We start from the raw sequence: 22,203 nt of genomic DNA on the forward strand, positions 1-22,203 counted from the left end.
AGGTTTTTCTTTTAACTCAGAGTTTCAGGATAAATTATGCATGTTCTTTTCCATTTCTTTCTCTCCAAGGAAACATGACTGTGTCTTTCCAGTCTGGATTTCTATCCTACATTTGAAACTCTTGAGCTGTCCTTTTGATGACCCAATGGACAGAAGTGCTCTGTTCTCTGGTCCCACGCTTGAGAATTTCACTATCACAACACACACCCACGCTGTCTGGTCAGAGGAGTCCCCTCAGGTGCCTTCCAACAAGATTTATGCCAGTAGGTCTCAAACTTTTGCATCGAGGCAAAGAATTGTTAAGCCACAGATTCTTGGGTCTCAAAATTTCCAACTTGGTAGATCTGGAGTAGGACCCCAACCTTGCATTTCCTATAAATTCCCAAATCATGCAGATACTGATGGTCCAGGGACAACACTTTTAACAGCACTGGTCGACAAAGACCTAGTGAAGAAGCTTTTGGTCCTTTATGTCAATGTTAGCTAGAATGAGTCTTGCCAAGCAATTCAGCACCAATAAACCTCTCAGTGTAAGCCACCTGGCTGCTCTGTGTGAAAGGACTCTAAGGCCATAACAATAATAATAATAATACTGAGTTTTGACTAAGTACCACATTTTTCCTAATTTCTTTACACATAGTAAACTTATTTTGGCATTTTATAATTATGGCTGTTTTTAAAAATCAATAGTATTCTCTCACTATCTTATACTGCTGTGCAAAATACTTGCCCTCATTTTTGTTTGTGCCCATGATCTCATCAAAGCAAGAAGTGTGATTTATTTGTTAAGAGATATGAGAAAATGGCAAGATAAAAATATTCATGTGAAATGTGCATATAAGTATGTTTTGGAGTGGCTGGATGAAGCTCTAGATGAACTAAGGTTTAAAAGAAACAATTGTTTGAACAGAGAAAAGCAGTGGAGTTTGAGATGAGTCCAGCAGAGTAAACAAGTGTTTGCTGTAGTAACTTTTTGAATAACAAAGCACATGACCCAGTTTTGTTTGCGTTTGATATTGTAAAATTGTTTTTCTTCTTTATATAGAAATTTGGGATTGTGTTAAAAATAGCAAAAAGTATTCGATAAAAGGTGTCACCATTAGAGATGCTCTTCTATCCTATGTATTTAAGACATGCTACCACCAACAAGAGTTATCTGACCCAAAATATCAACAGTGGGAGTTCAGAAAGTCTGAAGTATCTTTCTTTTAACAGCTCATAGCAAATAGAAGGGGCAAGGTAACTACAGAGATGTTTATACCTATGAAATTTAAAAACAAGTTCAGAAGACAAGTTGTTACGAACTAATTTCAATATTACCAATGATGCTACTATAAATTCAGAATTCCCCCAAACCTGCTATCCAATAAACTTTATCTTTTGGTCCTCATTTGGTCTGCCAGAGTAGTAGACCCAACAGGTAACCTAACTAAAAAAACCTAATTTATGCCCTAAACCGTTCATATAATTTTTTTAACCTATACAAATTTGAGCCTCCACAAATAGAATAAAGTCATTTTTTTGAGCATCATAAATGAGATCTTCTAACTTTCTTTAGTGATGTTTTCATTTTTAAGTTTGGAGAACAACTATTTTTAAAAAATCTGATGAAATCACAGCAGCTCTTTAAGAGTGACTAATAGAGTGTTACACAATTTGATCATTTGAACTTGCAAAGATTGGAAATGTCCTTGATCTACTATGTGACTGGGTCCTCTGTTTGTTTTTATGGCAATCACTGGCATTGGGGAATCCCGAGGTGGCCTGCCAGCCAACAGATTCTGTTCAAGGGACAGCTCTGACCCAGCTTTCAAAGTCTTAGAAGTGAACAGAGTTCCTACCACGTGGTAAGCATTCCTTAGATACTGCTGAATGAATAAGCACAAAGAAAAACAGAGGAGCCCTGCAAATAAATTCTGTGCTTTCCTCTAAAATCTTACATTTATTATTATATTTATTTACAATTATATAACATTGTATAATATCTTAATCTATGCCAACATTAGGAGAGTAATACCAATAATTTCAGGTTGGGTCATTTTTGATCCATTCTAGTTGCCAGTCTTAGCCTGTACTGTGATACCAACCAGGGAAAAGGCAAGAACTGAGGCCACACAGGCAGCTCTCCCAGACTGTCCCCAGAGGAAGTCTATCCATTCTAAATGAATTTCATTTCACTGATTTTCCCCCAAACTCTCTCACCATCTATGGTCCCATCAGATGAAATCTTTTTTGAAAACTGGCCTTCTCTCCCTTTGTTTCCCTTCCTGTGTCATCCTCAATTAACTAAACATGAAAACAGTTAAAAATATTTATTGAATGACGTGTTCTACTCCTTGACCTCAATTTTAAAAGTGATAACCTCAACAGTTTCTCTTTCTTTAAAAAAAACAACAAAAACAAACACACAATCATAAATTTCTATTCATGTGTGAGCTCATGAATAGGAAAAATGTACTGATATCCAAGGTAAATTCTGTAAGACTTCTAGAGATCTACAACATCTCAACAAAGGTGTGGAAATAGGAAGAGGTATGGCAAAGGAGGAAAACAGCAGTTTATCTGGGGAGAGGGAAGAACCCACTTGGAGGATTTCAACTGGGGTTTTCCAATATAGTAAAACCTTAAGGGGAAAGCTGCTAGTCACGGATGCTTACCTTTGCAGCCCTCGCAGGTCAGTGCATTGTAATGGTATCCAGATGCTCTGTCTCCACAAACAACACATAGCTCATCCCCTTTTATTCTCCCCGTGGATGTGCCCATTCGTGCCTTCTTTGCTATAGGAATCTCTGCTACCTCACTCTCCCCCTGGTAGAGAGTCTCAGTTGGCATTCGCCGGAGTTCATATAATCCGGGAGAGTACCACTCTTCATGCTGCTGTGGGTAGAAACCCAGGTTGGAATAATAGGACGACGACGAAATCTGTGGTTGAACTTGGGGAAACTGCACACTGTTATAATGGGAGTACGGCTCCACTTCTAGAGTCTGTCCCAGAGGACATGATGCCTGTTCTGTCAGCACACCTGAATGAAAGCGACAACAAACTGGAGTTATCATCATTTTATAAATTAAAAGGGTAGCTTGGTCTATTGTTAGGAGTGATAGAGGAATGACTGAAATATTTAACTATATAAAAACTAGCAAGTTTTTGGGGCTATCCCTGGTGGCACAACGGGTTAAAGCACAGCATTATGAAGCTCTCCAAAGCCACTGCAGCACGAATTCGATCCCCTGCTAGGGAGCTGACCCACATGGTGTGGCAGACCTCTCCTGACCCACCCGCTGCTCCCCTCAGCAGTGTACTTTGTCAATCTGTCTGTTCTGCTCCCCACTGGGTCTCTGGTGAATCCTCTCACTCACCACACCTCTGGCCTGTAACCCAGTTCTGTAACACAAATAAATCTTAAAAAAAAAAAAAAAAAAAGACTTTTTCACAGAAAAAAAAACTATTAAAAAAGTTAAAGGGCAAGTAAAAGCTCCAAAAATATTGGCCTCAATGAGGACCAGATACATATATCACTAATATATAAAGAATTCTTGCAAATACAATTAGAAATATTCAACATGTAAGATAGGAGAACAAACAGGAATGTTCAAATTTTTAAAAAGGAAAATGAAAAGGAATGTTAAAAAAATGCAACAGAAAATATTCAACATTAACATGGGGAACAGAGTAAAGGACATGTACATTACTTAGTAATATCAACATGTGCTCTATAAAAATACAAAAAATGTGCTCATCCTTACCAATACCTAAATTAAATAGGTAAATTGAAATTATAAAATAAAATATAACAGTTTCATTCTCAAATATGTAAAGATTTAGATATATAAAGATTTAAAACACACTTGGGAAAGGAAACATTCTGGGAGAAATGTTTGTCAAAATCTTTCAGTATTTAAAATTCAAACACTGTTTTAATGTAGTAATTCCACTGCTACAAAATTTATTTTGAAGCTGTGTTTGTATAAAGCATAGGTATGAAAAAATGTTTGTATGAAAATATTCATTTGTAGCAACATTTTTAAGAACCATAAATTGGAAGCAATTTAAATACCCACCAATAAAAGTCTGGTTAAATAAATCATATTCTGCCCATATACTGAAATTCTATGTAGCTATTAAACAGTGATTTGGACATATGTGTGCTGATACAGAAAGGTTATGATTTGGTGCTATCTGAAAAAGTTAAGTTATAAAATAATGTGTATATTTATGTGATATTAAAAAAACACTGCAAGGAAATTTTTTGCAGAATACAAACAAAAATGGATGATGGTGAGGATGGAAAGTGAGATGGTACATTATTTTTGGGGGTGGCAGGTGGCATAATTTTTTTGATATTTGCAATTTTCCCATGTACATGTATTACCTTAATCCTTATAAAACAAGAACTTAAAAGAACTTGGGAACAAAAATGCAATTCCTGGATTCCAGTCTCAGTAAATTTCACATTGGGAATTTGCTGAAGTCCCGATTTTCTCTTTAAAATCTGGGGTATAATCACCACTTCATTAGGTTGATATAAAGATTAAACGAGATAATGCATGCCAACGGCATTTTTTTTTTAAACCGGAAAGGCTTCCTTTTTTCTCTTTATAAACTGAGATATAACTGACATAGAACATTATAGGGAGTTTTAGTTATGGAACATGATTTACTATGTGCACATACTGTGATAGATTACCAGGAAAAGTCCAGTTAACAACCATCACCACACATAGCTACAATTTTTTTTCCTTTGTGATGAGAACTTTTAAGATTTATTCTCTTGGTAATATGCAACATAGTATTATCAACTACAGCCACCAATGCTGTACATTATAGCCCCAAGACTAAACTAATCACTAAAGAACAGACATAAATAATATATGGGAGCATATATATATATGTCTGATTCTTCAAAGCAGAGTCAGGCAAATGTGACCAAAACTTCAACCCTTCCTCTTATGGATAGTGGGACTTCAAGCAAATTATTTATAGACTATTGATAAACCCAAATATTTGCAGCAGCAAACTTGAGATAAAAATATTTCATCAAGGTTTATGCTGAAGAATAAAAAAAAATCTTAGATGCACAGTTTCTGATCTGAAATTCCCAGAGAAACATGTATTTTGGAATTCAAAATTTGGGGGATTTTATAACAGGACACAGTACAATTTCTCCTAGCAGAGTCTGGAACAGAACCCAGAATCAAACAAGGTACTATTTTCCATGGTATGAATATTCACACCAAAAGCAATTTTAAAAGATTATACATATATTTATGTCCATACAGATCAGATTTTTGTTTTTGCTAAAAAAAAAAAAAAAGAAAGAAAAAAGAAAAATAAATGATGGGCCTCCCCGGTGGCACAAGGGGTTAAAAAGTCTCAACATTATGAAGCTCTCGCCAGCCACTGAGGCATGAGTTTGAACCCTGGCCAGGGAGCTGACCCACATGGCACAGCAGACTTCTCCTATCTTGCTAGCTGCTCCCCTCAGCAGTGTATTTCAGCTAGTCTTCTGTTCTACTCCCCACTCTGTCTCTGGCAAATCTTCTCACTCCCCCTTCCCAACTCCTACATCTCTGGCCTATACCCCAGTTATTGTTTGCATGTATAAATACAATAAGTAAATCTTTAAAATAAAAAAAAAAATGTTTATGCCCAACTTTGGGGAAAACATTTCATTTTCAGAGCTTCTGTGATTTAGAATTGTACACTAAAGATTGTAGATCTATACATCAATACTTGTAGTATTCTCAGGCTAAAAAGATAACAGATACTCTGATATATGCATATTGAATAATTGTTGAAAAGAATGCTTCCTGTATTAGCTTAAAATGATTGACAGAGCACAAAGTATATTATACCGTTGCAAAAAAAACTAATTTCCTCTCCTCCATACATGACTTATCCATATAAAACCACATCAAATCTGTATATCTGACAGACAAAAAGTTTTGGCAATGGACCACAAAGTGAAAGACTTTAAATGCATGGGATATTACAGACAAAAGATAACGACATAAGCAAAACTCTAATCTATTTCATAACTAGACATGATTAATATTTCTGGGATGAATAGGACTGAAAAGAACTAAAAAGCACTGAAAGCATTAGATTCATTCCCAGTTATATCTTGACTTCATTGTCCAATAGAGCTTATTCCTACTTAACTTCTGTCTCCACCCCGTGGCCCAATTCTTTCCACCTACAGATCCAGGAAAATTAAGCAATTTCACAAAGGTCAATTAATTAATGACAGAATCTGGATTCTGTGGAGTCCAAGGAAATGTGTAATTTTTTCTGTTCCCATGATCTCTGAGCATGGTTTCAACAGAAGAATCTTTTCATTATCAGGAAACACAAGGGAGTCCCATCTCAGATAATGATATTAATCTCTGGAATCATCTCTATTAAAATAGAAAGTGCTCACAAATACACCAATATTACATGAAAACAAAATATGGTAAGAATATGAAAACAGTGCACAATATCATTGAATAATGCTTCGATTCCCAAAGCAAACCTACCCCTAGTACATTACACATCCCCACCAAATCACCATAGAATACAGACAATAAATATACAGGCAACTTACAATCAAAATCTACCAGAGCCAAAAATCCTAAAAGGGTCTAATAGAACAATTTCCATAATGAATTGAGTATGAGACTTGGAAGAACTGCCCAATATTTTTCTGTAACAATTTCTTCTGTAAAACCTGACTGTTAATACCCAGTCATGCTATTTTATATTTCTGAGCATAAAATTCAATTTTGCAAAGTCAAATACCATAAAAGAACCTAGCAAGCTCCTAATTTTAATGAGGTTCATTGACAGCTAATTAATATTTATTAACAGCAGGATGCTTGATGACTGACAGGATTCTTCTTTTGTTTATAAATATAGACTGAACATTTGTCATTTGTTGGACATTGTGCTCGGCTTTGCAGATACAACAGTGGATAAGACAGATAAAACAATAGAAAAAGACCCGTACTTTCTCACATCTGTGAGTGTGTTGGGAAGAGTGTGGGGTGGAGGTGGGGCATGCCACACGGAATGTCAAGTTGGGACAAAACCAAGTAAACACATACAGAATTTTCCAGTGGAGAACAGGAGGTGGGAGGGGTGGAGTTACGTCCACTTCAGCGTATGCTTTCTGAAAAGGTAAATTTATTTCTACTTTACTACAATTTAAAGGGAATGTACATGCATTTATAAACATTGAGATTTGTAAGTAGTTTTTTGAACCAGTCTTTCAAGGAATGGGATAATCTGAATGTCTCTGTAGCAGGGATTTTTCCATGAAAGTTTAGAGAAGAATTCTTAAATGGGAGTGTGGGCTCCAAGAGAGTCCAGGGCTCCCTGCAAGAGAAAGGAAGCAAGATTCTGGGTAACATGTCTCTAGCACTTAATAGTATTTCCAAAGCAGTGCCATCTCAGGTAACTTTCTGAGATGATGAAACTGCTGTCTCCCTTCCAATAGGTAGCCACTAACCACATGGGAATAATAAATACTTGACATGTAGGGGAAATAGTGAAAAATTGAATTTAATTTAAATACAATTTAAAATTAAGCAGCACATGTGGCCAACGACAGCCACATCAGACGCAGCAGCTCTAAGCAGACTGTCATCAGAACCAGTGTGTGCCCAAGAGGAAGAAGCGGGTCCATGAAAGAACAATGCACTTGCTCAATTTCTCACAGTTTCTGATGAGCCTGAGAAAGAACTGGAATTCTGACCAGTTGCTCATCCCTGGCACCAAGATGACCATAGTAAATGTTTCATGAACGTGTGTTGAAATGTCTCATGAATTGAAAAACTGCCTCCTCTGCCTTCCTTTATTTCCTAACCCAGGATTTCTTCACTAGATGATACGGCTTCTTTTGTGAAGTTGTTTGTCATTCCAAGTGCCAGGCCCTTGTGACGCTGGTGCCTCTCTCAGATTGTCAGCTGACCTCCTCTGTGAGGCCTGTCCCAGTTTCCCTGGCTGGAATTAGTTTCCCTCAACCTCTGGCTACAGCTCCACTCCAGCACCAGCCAGACACATGCGCAAGGGTTCTTGTGTGTTCACAGGTGTCTCTCGCAGCTAAACTTGAAGTAATGTGACGTACTGGCTCCCAGGACCTGCTGTGCATACATAAGTTCACTGCAAGTAGCTAGATGTATGAGCATGGGAAAGACCCTGAGATTCTTGAAGTTTCTTTTCCTCCTGCTATAAAACTGGAATGACATAGGACCTACTGAGAGGCTGTAGTGAAGATAAACTAAGACAAGGAATGTAAACTGCCGAGCACCTGATACAGCAGCAACATCCAATACATTGCTGTGGTTGATCTATGAACTCTGGAAATAGATTCCATTATATTCCCTTTTTCTTATCTTTCCTGGCAACTTATGCAAAGCCTGACACAGTGTAAATGTTTAATAAATGATGAATTGAAAAGAATGGAAAATTTGCTTCCCCAGTCTTCCAACTAATTTCCATTTCTAAACACAGTGGAAGTCACTCTTAGACATCACATTTAACTAAAATGGTGTGCTACCAAGTCTACAATCAGAAATACTTCCAAAATTGTGATCATGATAAAAATTATTATCTGGAAATTTAAAAGGTATCATTCTGTTTTGTGGAAAATGTCAAAACAGACAACACTGCCTGTTTTCATTACACTCTGTTTTACTTCTCAGAAAACAATTAGCCTAATTCCCAACTCTGTACTCATGTGCTTTTGCATAGATTTGGGGGGGAACTTACCAGGAAATAGTTCAAAAAAATAGTATTTTGATCTCTTTATTTTTGTCATAACAACCCATAGTTTGAAATGCATCATATATCATGGTCCCTTAATTCACACAATGTAAAATTATTTGAAACAAAATTTCCATGAAATAGCAATCACCCTCGCTTCTTGGGATGTGTGCTGACACTTCTATTCTACTCTGCTCTTCTCCACTCCACTCCATTCTGTCCTAGTTTTTACTATGGTCACAAACCACAAATCAGTCTTCACAACCCTCTGGGATGTGAAGGTTGCCATTTTTAAAACACTGCATTAACATATTTATTTTAAATATTTCTTCTAGGGTCCACAGGCATTAATGTTAGAACTACTTAGGGTTTATATTGGAAAAAATGGTGCTAATTTGATATAATGTCCAATGAAGAGTGTTAGGGAAAATAGATTTAACGCTAAAGAGGTGCTCACATGCCTATAAAAACCATCCCTCCCAACATCCCACCTGTCTTTTGGCTCAAGCTGAACCACCTTTGACAGAAATCTCTATTACAACCTCAAACCAAAGTCCCCCATATTTCCTCAAACTGCAGAAGCTTGGGGCAGAGTGAAACAGAATCCTACCTTTAGCTGGCTTCATGCTCATCATTTCCATGAGAAATCCTGAGGCTGTATAGCTGTGGCAAGGGCTAATGTGAACTGGGTTTTCTAACTCCTGAAACTGCATCACCATTCTTAGCTTATTCACAGTGATTGAAAATGAGAATAGGTAGGGAGTGACAGAGGACAGAGGTTGTGCAGTTTACTGATTAACTTCATTACAGAGCAGAATATTTGTGAATGTTTATGAGAAAAGTCCTCGATGCCAAAGTGCCTAGTAAGCTGGAAACCAGTCCCTTAGATAAACATTTTGGGGAGCGTTTATCCAGGTTAGGAACTTTTAGAGGGTAGACTTCTGTTCAGTGACTCTAAAAATGGGTTTGGGGGTCAAGTACTATGTTCTTCATCTTGACATTTGTTCCTGGCAAAAGCAACAAAATAGTGTAGTTTTAAAATGTCAGGAAGCATTAAAGGACAATACTTAGCAGTATAGAAATAGATAGAAACCTAGTCTGGAGGATTATATCTAGTGTTATAAGTTGAATTGTATCCCCCCAAAATTGTTATGTTGAAGTCCTGACCCCAGTACCTTCGAATGTGATGCTCTTTGGAGACAGGGTCTTTACACCCATCTCATGTTAATGCAATAGGATCACGTCAAATTGTGTTCTTTAGGGTACTGTCCTTATATAAACAAGAAACGATGACACGGAGACATACATGTATAGGGAAAAGGCAGTCACCCACAAAGCAAGGGGAGCGACCTGCACTGACCCTTCTTTCAGTGCCCAGGCCAATTGGCCCTGCCAATTTCACCTTGATTTTGGACTCCCCAGAGTGGCAAAATAAGTTTCTGTTGTTTAATAAATTTCTGTTATCACCCAATTTATGATTTGTTACAGTAGCCCTAACAAATGAATATATCCCTTGAACCATAGGCAAATCCTGAACCATTTTTCTGCCTCAATTTTGTCATCTCAAAAGGGAACCAAGAATCACCCAGCCTTGTAGAGTAAAATAATATTTATATAAGCTTAACACAGAGGGTGATCACTCACCAGCATGAGGACTCCTCAGCGTTGGACTCATGCTACAGGCTGGCTTGCTTATTGAGGAGTAATTCCTGAAGCATAAAATTATGGATATGGAGCTAATGACTATTAGCTATAGCATAGGATTCAGCAGCCCAGGGTTGAACTCAGGCCTAGATACACTGGATAACCCGAGGCCAATCTCTCAGCTTGCCTGGGCCTTGTTTGTCTACATCGACAGATGGTAAAACATAGATAGTAATTCCTGCTTTCATAGGCCTGTTGTGAAGATAAGGTGACAAATAGTAAATATGAAAGTAGTTTTAAAAGGCAAAAGTGAGCTCTATAAAATAATAACCACAGCTAAGACATTTCTACAACCTTTATCAGTTTTCAAAGTACTTTTCTGTGCATTATCTTGAGTTATCCTCACACCCTTTAAGCAAGGTATTAATTTATGATGTCCCCCATCTTCTTTACTATTTAATAGACACAGAAATGCAACTCAGTGCGCTTTTCTAGTTAGTAAGGAGTGAGGCTAGGACCTAACCCATGTCTTCTGACTCAAACAAATGGAAAACCTTAGGCACACATGTCCTCACTGCCAAGAAAGAGGTCATGAGTAATGGTCTGTGTGTGTATTGCAGTTTGAATTGTTCAATCAAGGTTACCATTTGCAAAGTTGTCCTCAATCCTCAGTTCTCCCGACTTCACATCTCTTCTCTTCACAATCGCAGAACTGTTCTTGCCTGGAGAGGATCTTAGGTGGAAGAGCTATCCAAAGGATATGAACCAGGACTACCGAGATCTGAATTTTCTTGTTTCAAGAATTCTCTACTAACTCTTTTATGGTTCAAAAGAAAGGAGAATATCTGCTTCCCCCAGAGACTTCTGTACTAAAATGGCAATGAGCATTCCTGGTTAGCCGAACCAGGAAACCTTTGTTGCTGAGTGAAGATATTATCATAATAAGATTCGATTTTATGGATCCCACTAGATTAATTTTCACTTACTCCATAATCATTGGATTATGATTGGGATCCTTTTCCTTCTCTTTCAGTGGTGACCAACAGCCTCATTTATTTTCTAAAAATCGATCTCTTCCCTGATGATCTGTGCTATTTGAAATGCGAGCTACTAGTCCCATGTAGATATTTAAATTTAAATTTTTTAATTAAAAAGAAATAGAATTGGTTCAATAGCCACGTATGGAAATTGTGGCTCAACAAACTAGGTCTAGAAAGTTCTATTGACAGTGCTGTTTAGGTGGTATTTGGGAACAATGTGAATGACTTGTCAATCATAGCAAGTGGGGGTGTCAATTATGAACCAAAAAGAAAAAAATACCCCAGAGCAAACGTTGGCAGCACTGTATTACAAATTTTCATTAAGAAAGACTTGCCCAACAAACTTGGAGTGATATAACCACACTGGAAAAGACTTCTCTACTGAGAGAGGGAGCACTGAGTGTTCTCTTAGCCAAGAACCTTAATTATTCAATTTTGATTTCTTGTCCTAGTGATATTATGATGGTTTACTTACTACCTGTGGAACCATAAATACAATATTTATCATATTTAAACCTTCATTTTTCTCACCAGTAAAAGGAGAATGACATGGCACTCCTCTAAGGGGATCTACCTTATAAGGGCATCTGCTTATAGGAGTGTTGTGAGAATGATTATTAATGCAAGCAGATATAAAGTATTAGGATGTGCTAAGCATTCTTCTCAGAAATTTATTAAATAAAGTTACAATGTGTATAAAGTTAAGGAATTTGCCTAAGGCCACATACCAACTAATGGCTGGATGGGACTGACCACAGGAATTCTAGTAACAAATCTAAAATTACTTAACACGAAGCCTGATATGTAGAAAACAGTCAAGAAATAATAGCTCTTATCTTTATCACAATTCCCTTATCACTATACATGTATAGATTTTCAATATGACTTTATCGTTAACCTTTCTCAGCTTGGTTATTATGAGTACACAAGATCTGTTTCTTAGCCTGAAAGTTGAGAGTCAGGTCATAAATGACAGAGGATTTGCCCACCAACTGTCCAGCATGCCTGCAATTCTCTGGATCATTGCATGCCTCTTCCAAACAATGTAGGTCCTCTGTAAAAGAAGCAGCAATCTATTTTGTAATAAGGAAAAACTCCTTCAGTATACTCCCTCTCCATCTCTTAACGCCACTAACAAAAGTACTAGATCTGGGAGTCTAGGGAGAGCTAAATCCAGAGCCAGAGTAAATTAGTAAAAATCTTAGAGATTGCTTAAATACATCTTAAATACATGTAAGAGCTGTGGATAAGAAATGCAATGACAAAATATTTAAAATATGAGCCAATAGTTATCTTTCCATCTTCAAAAAATGTTTCCCTTTGATTCACCCACCAAGCCAGAACTCTATCCACTGGAGTTGATTTTAGTGACGGGAAAATACCTAAAGTTAAATGTCAGAGAAATATTCCATAAAACTGAATCTCCAAGACTTTTGATTGTATTTTAATATGCCTGGCCAGTTCTGTAACATCTGGGAGACACTTTCTATATAAGCAAAAGACACAGGTAATAAACAGATTCCAAAGTGAGTATCTTCTAATTACAATAAAGCTATGTGAGAAAGTGAGCAAAAAACATCTGAGAGAAACCGAACACAAAGAGAAATAACTAAAGGGAATGGAATATGGAACTCCATGGGATACACCTCTTGCTTGTCACATTGGGTCTCATCCAGAATAGACCTCCAGAAACACTATTAGACACAATAATTAAAAATAATATAAAAATGTGGACCCCATAGCTGTTGCTAGCAATGCTATTGTGCCAAGATGAGATAAAACATGTTTCCTCCCTCAGACAATCTAGAAATTCATATATATACTGTTGGGATTTGTTGACTACTTGAAAATTCTTTACACTCACCAATGTTAAGATAAAAAGAAGTTCCTTCCCTTTGATGAGTAGAGTAGTGTCTAGTCATTTAATGATTTAAATTGAAGCAACTACATCACAAACTCTGGGTTAGTTATAATGTTTTTTGATGCCTTGAAGTTTACAGAACACTTTCACACACAGCCCATTCGATCCTCCCAAATGGCTGTGAAGTGAATGTCATTACAATCCCATTTTACAGCAGAGAAGACTGAAGTTCAGAGAATCTCAGTGGCCTCCCAGGTCTCCTTTTTCAATTTAATTGCTTATATTCTCTGACACTCAGGGAGCTTTTCCCAGTGTCCCCGAGTGAGGTGAGCAGGGACTCACTGCACTGACATCAGGTATGGGAACAAGAGGCTGGGCCTTGTCCTGTTTATTTTGTCTGCTAGAATACTTCTCTATTTACTTGGTTTTTGACATTCTGTGATTGTTTTTTGAAATTCTGTGATTTGTGTTTTTCATCCCTTGCTAAAATAGACTCAGATTTTATTTGATAACCACCTCCTACCCTATTCACTATGTCAAACTGCGGGGAGCTGTGGACTTTGTCATTATTACCTTTTATTATGCACTAATTACACAAAGACCCTGCCTTTTTCATTCATTAGCGAAGTCTTTCTTAATCCACTATATTAATCTTTGACCAAGTTTCCTGGCATGCAGAATCACCCACAGGAAAGAGACCTGTCTCTGCTAGGTCACCATGCCCTTTGTATGTGTGGACCAATGGGCTGTAGTCCCATGAGCCAGTGTTAGGGATATACCACAGCCAATGAATTAAAGAGCCTCATGAGGTGACTCCAGCCCCATGTCTATAATTCCATTCTGTCCACACTTCTTTCCTTCTTTCCTATAAGGATTAGCCTAAGAAAACAGAATAAAGCCATGCCACCACCCCTCCTCAACCCCATCTCCCCACATACAACTGAGCCTTCCTTTGAGTATTCCACTTCATCTTAAGGGGAAAGCACATTTGTACTATGTGGCAGGTCCCTCCCAGGAGGCTGCCAGTCCTTCAGCCCATCTCTCAATTGAACATATGTGAGTGTCACTTACTTATGTGAGTCTGTCATTTAGCATCATGCTGCTCGTGTTCTTCAATATCTCAGGAGACCACCTGGTATGATTTCACCTGATATAGCAAATTTACAACCCAGGAGTTCAGGGTAGTTAATGACCCCAAGGATTGCTCTCAACCAATGGAACCCAAAGACCAGTTAGTAACTCTTCCAGTGCCCAGCCCCTCTGTAGAAGATTCTACTCTATACCCAGTGTCATTAAGCTCCTGTTGACTAGATGATATATGAACTCATCTCATCATGGTTTTCCCTCTTTCCCTGAATCGCTGTCCTGGTCCTTTGCTTCTGCTTCTTGGAGTGCCTGTCACTCAAACAGCCTGTTATAATTCCTTGCATAAGCCTCTGCTTTTTATAGTAACCATTTTATGAAGGAAAATGCCTCCTCTTCCTTTAAGCAAAGTCTTTGTAAAGTGAGGGGTTTACAATCCTTTCTAGAAGTTGAAAAGCCTCAAGAGGTCATTAGTGTTTCCAGTACAAATCAGTGAGTGTTCATCCATATTTGTTGACTGATATTTGTATCACTTTCCTAGTATCTTACATTTGAGATTTATTTATGGTCTATACAGGGACAGGGACCTACCTGGGCCACTTAAAAAGTCACATCAGGCCCTCCCTGGTGGCGCAGCGGGTTAAAGCACCGCTGAGAATCTGAAGCCACTTCCGCATGAGTTCGATTCCCGCCTGCCGCCTGCCCTGGAGGAGACCACATGGCGAGCCAGACCTCTCCTGACCCGCCCGCTGCTCCCCTCAGCAGTGTACTTCGTCGATCTGCCTGTTCTGCTCCCCACTCTGTCTCTGGTGAAGCCTCTCACCGCCCCTGAGCCTCTGGCCTGTACCCCAGTTCTGTATGCACAAATAAATAAATCTTTAAAAAAAAAAAAAAAAAAAAGTCACATCATGTCCCAGGTGACATAAAGCCAAGTCACCACTCCCTTTTATGACAATGTTATCAATTTGTGGACTCAAATGTTAAAACTGGATGAGGATCCTAGAATTTCCATTCTGGTAGTCTCCTATTACCAAGGCTGGTCAAGGAGAATGAAGGTTCAGAGCCAGTTCTCTAGGCACTTTCTCAAAAGTAAATAAAATTAAAAGACACGGTCTTTTCAAGTCCATTCAGATTTTGCACCTTTGACTTGCTATTTGCTCTATCTAGAATATGTTCCTTGGCTTCTTGTCTTTGGGTCTTGACTCAATTGTTAACTACTCAGAGACCTTCTCACTTCACTAGTTACAACAATCTCATCTTTCCAGTTATTCTGACATCATCTTTTTTATTGATTTCATAGCACTTATACTATCTGATATTATTTTGTTTACATATTTGCATATTTGTTATGAGATTCCCCTCTACTGGGATCTTGCCTGTCTCATTTGTTGCTTCATTCCAATGCTATCTTCTACATAAAGTTAGTGATTAACAATTGGATAGAAGAAGTTATAGCTACCCGTATACCAAGACATAAACCTCACTTGCCTTTGTTGTAACATCAGAATGTCTCTTGGATTACAAGGTTAGACCCCTGGAAAAGAGTCCAGCTCTTCCAGCTAGTTAAGCCCATTAAGTTAACACTTATAATACTCTGGTATATCCATTTTCAGGAATAGTGACTTAAAGCTTGTGAGCTACTCATCAAGGGGCCACCATCTTCTCACTGGTACTCTCTACCCTAAGCACGGGGTAGAAGTTCCACAGAGTCTATCAGTGTCTTCAGGATACACAAAAAGATGGGGAGGAGGAGTCAACATGTTCTTCATCCTCTACTATGACATAACTTTAACTCAGATATACTGAATGAAATAAAATAAAGAGGAAAGAGATGGAAACAAATTGCTTCAACCTGACTCTAAAAGCTAATGTGGGGAAGTTAAAGGAGTCCTCCTGTCTCACACGATTCAGATTAGTTTAGCAGGAGAGGGAACTGATGAAGAACTGAGGAAATTCTCCAGCAGGAATAGCAACTGTGCATGGCAGCTCATATATCTTGTACTACATATTCTCAGGACACTTAAATGAAGTGTTAGGAAAGTGGACAAGAATACGAGTCAGCACAGGAGAGATGAGGAAAAGCAACAAAGAAAACCTGAGTCATGGTGCTTCCTCAGCAATCATTTTCAGATGCATCTTACTTGACAGTACCATCACAACTTTTTATCTGTCTACTTATATCTTGCCCCCTCTTGGCTGAAGATCAACCTTCATCTGATGCACAGGCTTTCAGTGAGCTGGTCTGTGTTGAAAAACTTAACAATTTTCTCCCTTCTTACAAAGTGGAACTAAATGGATTAGTTTCATAACGGTGACACAAAATTCATTTTTGGAATCTTAACATGCAATCAAAATTCTCAAGCAGGAAATGAAGTTTACATGTGGAAAAGAAAATCTTAGATAGAATTTTCCTTAGTCTCTCATATGCACCAACATTCCTAATGTTATTTCTGATCGGTAGAATAAAAACTATAAAAATATTTTTAAGGACTATTGGAAGGGCACACCAAAAGATGGTGGTCAAGTGGCTCAAAATGGAGAACTGCACTTCACAGCATCTACAGAAATGAAGAAAGGCCAATGAGGAAATAGAATATAGCAAGTATGTTTAGGAACAGGTATTTCAGATAAATAATTACTGCTGCTTTTAGTTTCCCCAAGAGTTACTGATAAGCATCTCTCACCCCCCCCAACACATCTCATTTCTCCTTCCTGTATTTTATTTGTTACTTGATTCTATTGATCAAGTGCATTAAGGATTAATAAAATATGGCCAATGGCCTTGAATGCTATTACATTGTAGAAGGACAGGTAATCCTGTAAACAGGTAATAAATATAATGATCTCTTTTTTTAAAATGACCTGATGAACCACGACACACTGAGATGTTAATGACTAGTAGATAGTAGCATAAGCTGTTAATTAATCTCCCCCAGGAATGTCTGTGGCAAAATAAGGAGTCATACCTTAACATAATGAATTTTGTAAAATTTCAAGTGTTTGATTTTTCACAGTCATAGTTTATCATGGTTCACATGTCAGTCTAACATGAAAATCTGGAAGCACCCCATTCTCCCAGCAGGGCTACGATACAGAAGGGAATATTTTAAGAGTGGCAGAAAATGTTCCTGCCCCACCCCAAATATTGCCCTTGCTCTCTTTGCTGATGTTCCCAATTGGAACGCTTTATAATGAGATGGTTTTTAATAAATGCATAAAGTGGAGCAATATATCATTTTATAGTGTCATCTAGTTACAGATCTACTGAAAAGACCTTAGTACATTTTGTGCCCAATCCAGCTCAAATGACTAATCCTGACACATGCTTCATACTCCCCCAGCACTAGAAGGATAGTAGAAAAGAAAGCTACTGTAAAGCTATAACCTAAGTCATTTCAATTTTTAATAGGTATACTATTAAGCCATAAGAACCATGATTTCATACTTTAGTACATGCTATAATAATATCAGAACTAGCCCTCAAGCAGGAATTCGTTTCTACTCCCAGATCTGTTAATTATCTAGCCTCATGGCCTTGGACGAGTCACAAAGCTCTGAGTCTTGCAGTCCTCATCTATAAAAAAAGAAGACTAATAAGCTCAGTGAATCCAAGGTCCGATCCACCTCGTGCCTTGCATAGTAACTAATGCTTATGGAGTACTTAGAAGGGACAAGAATATCTTCTGTTGCATTTATCATCTGGGATTTTTTTTTCTCATGTATTTCTAAATTGCATTTTGCTTTTACTTATGTCCAGATGAACTTGAAAACTTACCAAAAAAACTGTCAGGAAGGGAGAACTCATCCATGCCAGGTAAGTGGGAGTGTTCAATGAGATTCATTTTGGATCCCATCCAACTTTTCTATTTGAGAATGCACCTTTGTTATGGTGAACTTCGCAGAAAAACCCTGAAAGGCAAATAAATAAAGAGAGGTAGGATGATGGGGAAGGGGGTGGGAGGAAGGAGCAAGCCAATTTACAAAAATATTAAAGTGTCCTTTGGGGGTATTTTGCCATAGCCCTTCTCTACCTGTTTGCTCTCAATATTTATCATTTTTATATCTCACTGGGAACTTACCGATATTCAAGCTACGTTTTCAGAAGATATTCTCTAATTTATCTGGAAAAACATTTATATGATTTCATTTAAATTTCGGTACTTGGGACACTGGGTAAGACATGATGATATGTTGGTTACATCTTCATTTCTTTAACACCTAGGAAAAAACCCAAAACCAATGTATTGAATTAAAAATAGTAAGAATCAATGATTTATTGTCTTAAACTTTATTCTAACGTTGAATGGGTCTTCATAATAACCTCTGGAATTTTCCTAAGTTGAGTAACAACATGTCAGCAAATCACAAATTCAAAATGTGGTCTTCCAAGATTATTACTTTTTTTCTTTTAGGGACATTTTCAAAGGCTTGTTCTTCCACTCTTGGTAATATATTTACCCGGAGTGAAAAGGTGATAGGGAAAATGGCAAACATTACCAAAATGCAGTTTCATCCTGAGATGCCCACAATGAATCCAAAAACCCGGGGAAAGCAGTGTTTGCCTTCAGTTCTGTCTCTAGGTCTTCTCTTCTTCCTTTCCTGCCTTCCTTTCAGTATGCCTCCTACCTCCCCCAAAGAGGTCATTTAAAAAGTAAATAATGAAAATGTGTAAATTCTTAGGCTGTTTTCTGAGGATGATTTTGAAACATTTTTATCCTGTGTCCACCAAGAAATCATTCTGTTTACAAATAAATATTTCTATGTATTGCTCAAGAAGAGAATATAGTTTTTGTTGTACAAATATTTATTTCATTAGAAGTTCCCTACGATTTGTATCTCTGATTCTTTCTCTTTCACTCAACAGAATGTTTCAGCTTAAGCAGATGTAAATTTCAGATATATTTGGCTCCAGGTAAAGTAACCCACCAGATTGCATTCATTCATTTATTCATGCATTTATTAAATATTTGGTAAATGTTTTCAATGAGCAATTATCACACCCCTGGATAACCTTCTTGGCTACAATACTGTCACTGCTACAAGCTGTTTTTAATAAACATTTATTGAGCAGTTATTCTACATTAAGCTCTGGGCTAAGTCTTTGAGATACAATAGTGAAATGGGGAAAAAAAATCATCCACCATCCATGATCCATGACAACAGCTTAATGGGAAATAGACATTAAAAATAATCATACAATGTCCTCCTGGTGGCGCAGCAGGTTAAAGCACAGCACTAAGAAGCTTAAGCCAATTCCGCATGAGTTCAATCCCCGCCTGCCCCAGAGGAGATCCACATGGCATGGCAGACCTCTCCTGACCCGCCCGCTGCTCCCCTCAGCAGTGTGCTTCATCGATCTGCCTGTTCTGCTCCCCACTCTGTCCCTGGTGAATCCTCTCACCCTCTGCATCTCTGGCCTGTACCCCAATTCTGTATGAATAAATAAATAAACCTTTAAAAAAAACATACAAAATATAGATGATCACCTGTTGCTATGGAAGCTGTAGAAGATGAAGATCAGGATGCTACAATAGAGGTTTGGATTTGAAAATTGTGAAGAAAGAGGGAAGTAGCTGATGCAGGGTATGTCTCAAGTGCAGTTTTAAAGACAGAGAGTACTAGGGCATGTCTACATTGAAAAAAAAGACAACAGAGATTGAAGAAGCAAGAGAGAGAGAACCTCCCATGAAAGGAAACCAACTCATGTCCACAGGGGAAATGCAGATACATCTGGGTTCACCCGTGAGCCATCAGCATGGCTCCACCAACACCTGATGTCCAGAACCGGAGAAACTTACTGGAAGAAGGTCCCTTATAAAGTCAGAGGGCCAGAACCCAGGAACCATAACCCTCACCCCAGTCATCAGAGGAATGCTTAATTCTTAATGTAGCACAAGGTCTGAATGCCCCTTGTTAGATTCAAGAAACTTTTCCATCATCTGAGATGAGAAAGGAGATGGTTATAAATAAAAATCAGGTCTGAAAACACTGACATAGAAGGTAGACCCTCCTAACAGGATGTCTAAGTAGGCGAGACCATATTTCAATTCTACCCTCAACCTCAAACAGCTGCTACATGTCCCATCGGAACTTTGATCCCAAGAGGACTCAGGTCTATCTGGGGCAGTTGTGAAATCATAGCAGTGCCCAAGCATTGCCACAGCACATGGAAAAGTGCCCAAGGAGAAGCTGTCGGCAGTTGTGAGAAGCCCGTGCTTTCTCCCACAGGAACCAGAGCAGTGGGAAAAATCAGAGCCACCTGAGTAGAAAAAACATGGCAACCCCAAAGCATTCCCAACATGCTGGAGGAAAGGAAGGATCTGCAGATGCTAAGGAATAAGTAAAGTTGAGCTGTTGCTATGAATGGGACCTCATTTATACTCAAGCTTTTTTTTTTTTTTTTAAGATTTAAAAAAAAAAACGGGGGTTCAGGCCAGAGATGCAGAGGGTGAGAGGATTCACCAGGAACAGAGTAGGGAGTAGAACAGGCAGATCGATGAAGTACACTGCTGAGGGGAGCAGCGGGCAGGTCAGGAGAGGTCTGCCGCGCCATGTGGATCTCCTCCGGGGCAGGCGGGGATCGAACTCATGCGGAATTGGCTTAAGCTTCCTAGTGCAGCGCTTTAACCTGCTGCGCCACCAGGGAAGGCCCTATACCCAAGCTATTTTGAGGACTTGGGCGACTGAGGTTTTTTTTAATAATAAAAGTTTATTTTTCATCTCAATTGTAATCCCCATGGGTTTCCCATCACCAGTGATTGAGGTTTTAATATGTGTATAGGAAGTGTGTCTGTACAGATTCACTGTGCACGTTAATATATGTGGTGGTATATATATCATGATGATAATAATCCATGTATGTGTGTCTGAATACTGTATAATAAATGGGTTGAGGAGATGCCTCCCCCCACCCCCTCCACACACACACCAAATTCAGGAAACTATTATATTACTGTCTTTGGAATCATAAATTTCATAGTTACTCATAATTTCCAGAAATTCACAATATCCAGAATCAGGAATTTTACCTAATATGCAAACCAATTTTTACCTCTGTCACTTAAGACCCAGTTTCTCTGGTCTTTTACAAAACAGAAGTTTTTCATTCTGTGACTCCTTAGAGTTTTCCTCTATAGTCTTTTCACATGTCTTAAAAATTTACAGTTATTTTATCAAGCTCCCCTGTATTTCTATAGCACATTAAAACTTTCTAATATATTCCAGATATATTCTCTTCATTTTGGATTCATATCATATATTTTATTTTATATGTTCATATAACCTTGGCACCCCCATTAAAGTGTCTAGGACACAATAGGCCCTGAGGGAAATGTTGTCTGAATTGAATGATTTGTATTAATATTTTTCCTGCTTAGTTCTGCCAAATTCCCTGACATTTGGCATACTCTTTCTGGAGAAATGGCACAAGATAAGAATTTCATTCTCTTATTGACACAAAGGTCTAGGACATAATTTATCACTTACCCAAATGAAAGCCCAAACCCTGACAAGCACCCTGGTGTTGTGCCCCTGATTAGCTAGTGACAGAGTGCTTCAGAATACAGGCAGTTGGTAGGGTACTGAAGTCAGTGTTGGGATTATAGTTTCTGAAAGGACTTTTAACAAATGAACTTTTAATGCTTGAAACGGTAACACAAGCACATACAAATCAAACAAGCACAGTATATCAAGCAAATATACTGAAAAAGGTCTTCCTTCCTTCTCTGTCTCCCATTTCCCTTACAAAATACAGTTGTAATGGCCAGTTTCTTAGGTAACCTTCAGATTCTTTGCCCTCCCTAGCAACTTTAACACCTTAAGTGGGTTTG

At 38.2% G+C, this 22,203-nt stretch overlaps 1 protein-coding gene across 5 annotated transcripts in view; it reads right to left on the bottom strand.

The window, feature by feature from the left end:
• Positions 1–18,228, bottom strand: part of NR1H4 (nuclear receptor subfamily 1, group H, member 4) — a 43,301-nt gene extending 25,073 nt beyond the window's left edge. For 3 of the 5 annotated variants that reach the window (XM_004675765.2, XM_004675764.2, XM_004675763.2), the window contains exons 1-2: positions 18,150–18,228; positions 2,658–3,023 (exon numbers count right to left, since the gene is read on the bottom strand). In XM_004675765.2, coding sequence (XP_004675822.1) covers positions 2,658–3,023; positions 18,150–18,228 — 445 coding nt within the window. Of the gene's footprint in view, positions 1–2,657; positions 3,024–9,356; positions 9,488–18,149 lie in introns of those variants that run through there. The other 2 variants (XM_004675762.1, XM_004675761.1) reach the window with 1 other exon arrangement.
• Positions 18,229–22,203: the final 3,975 nt, after the last annotated feature.

Source organism: Condylura cristata, unplaced genomic scaffold (genome assembly GCF_000260355.1).
Source record: "Condylura cristata isolate star-nosed mole 26May11 unplaced genomic scaffold, ConCri1.0 scaffold00004, whole genome shotgun sequence".
Classification (NCBI taxonomy): domain Eukaryota; kingdom Metazoa; phylum Chordata; class Mammalia; order Eulipotyphla; family Talpidae; genus Condylura; species Condylura cristata.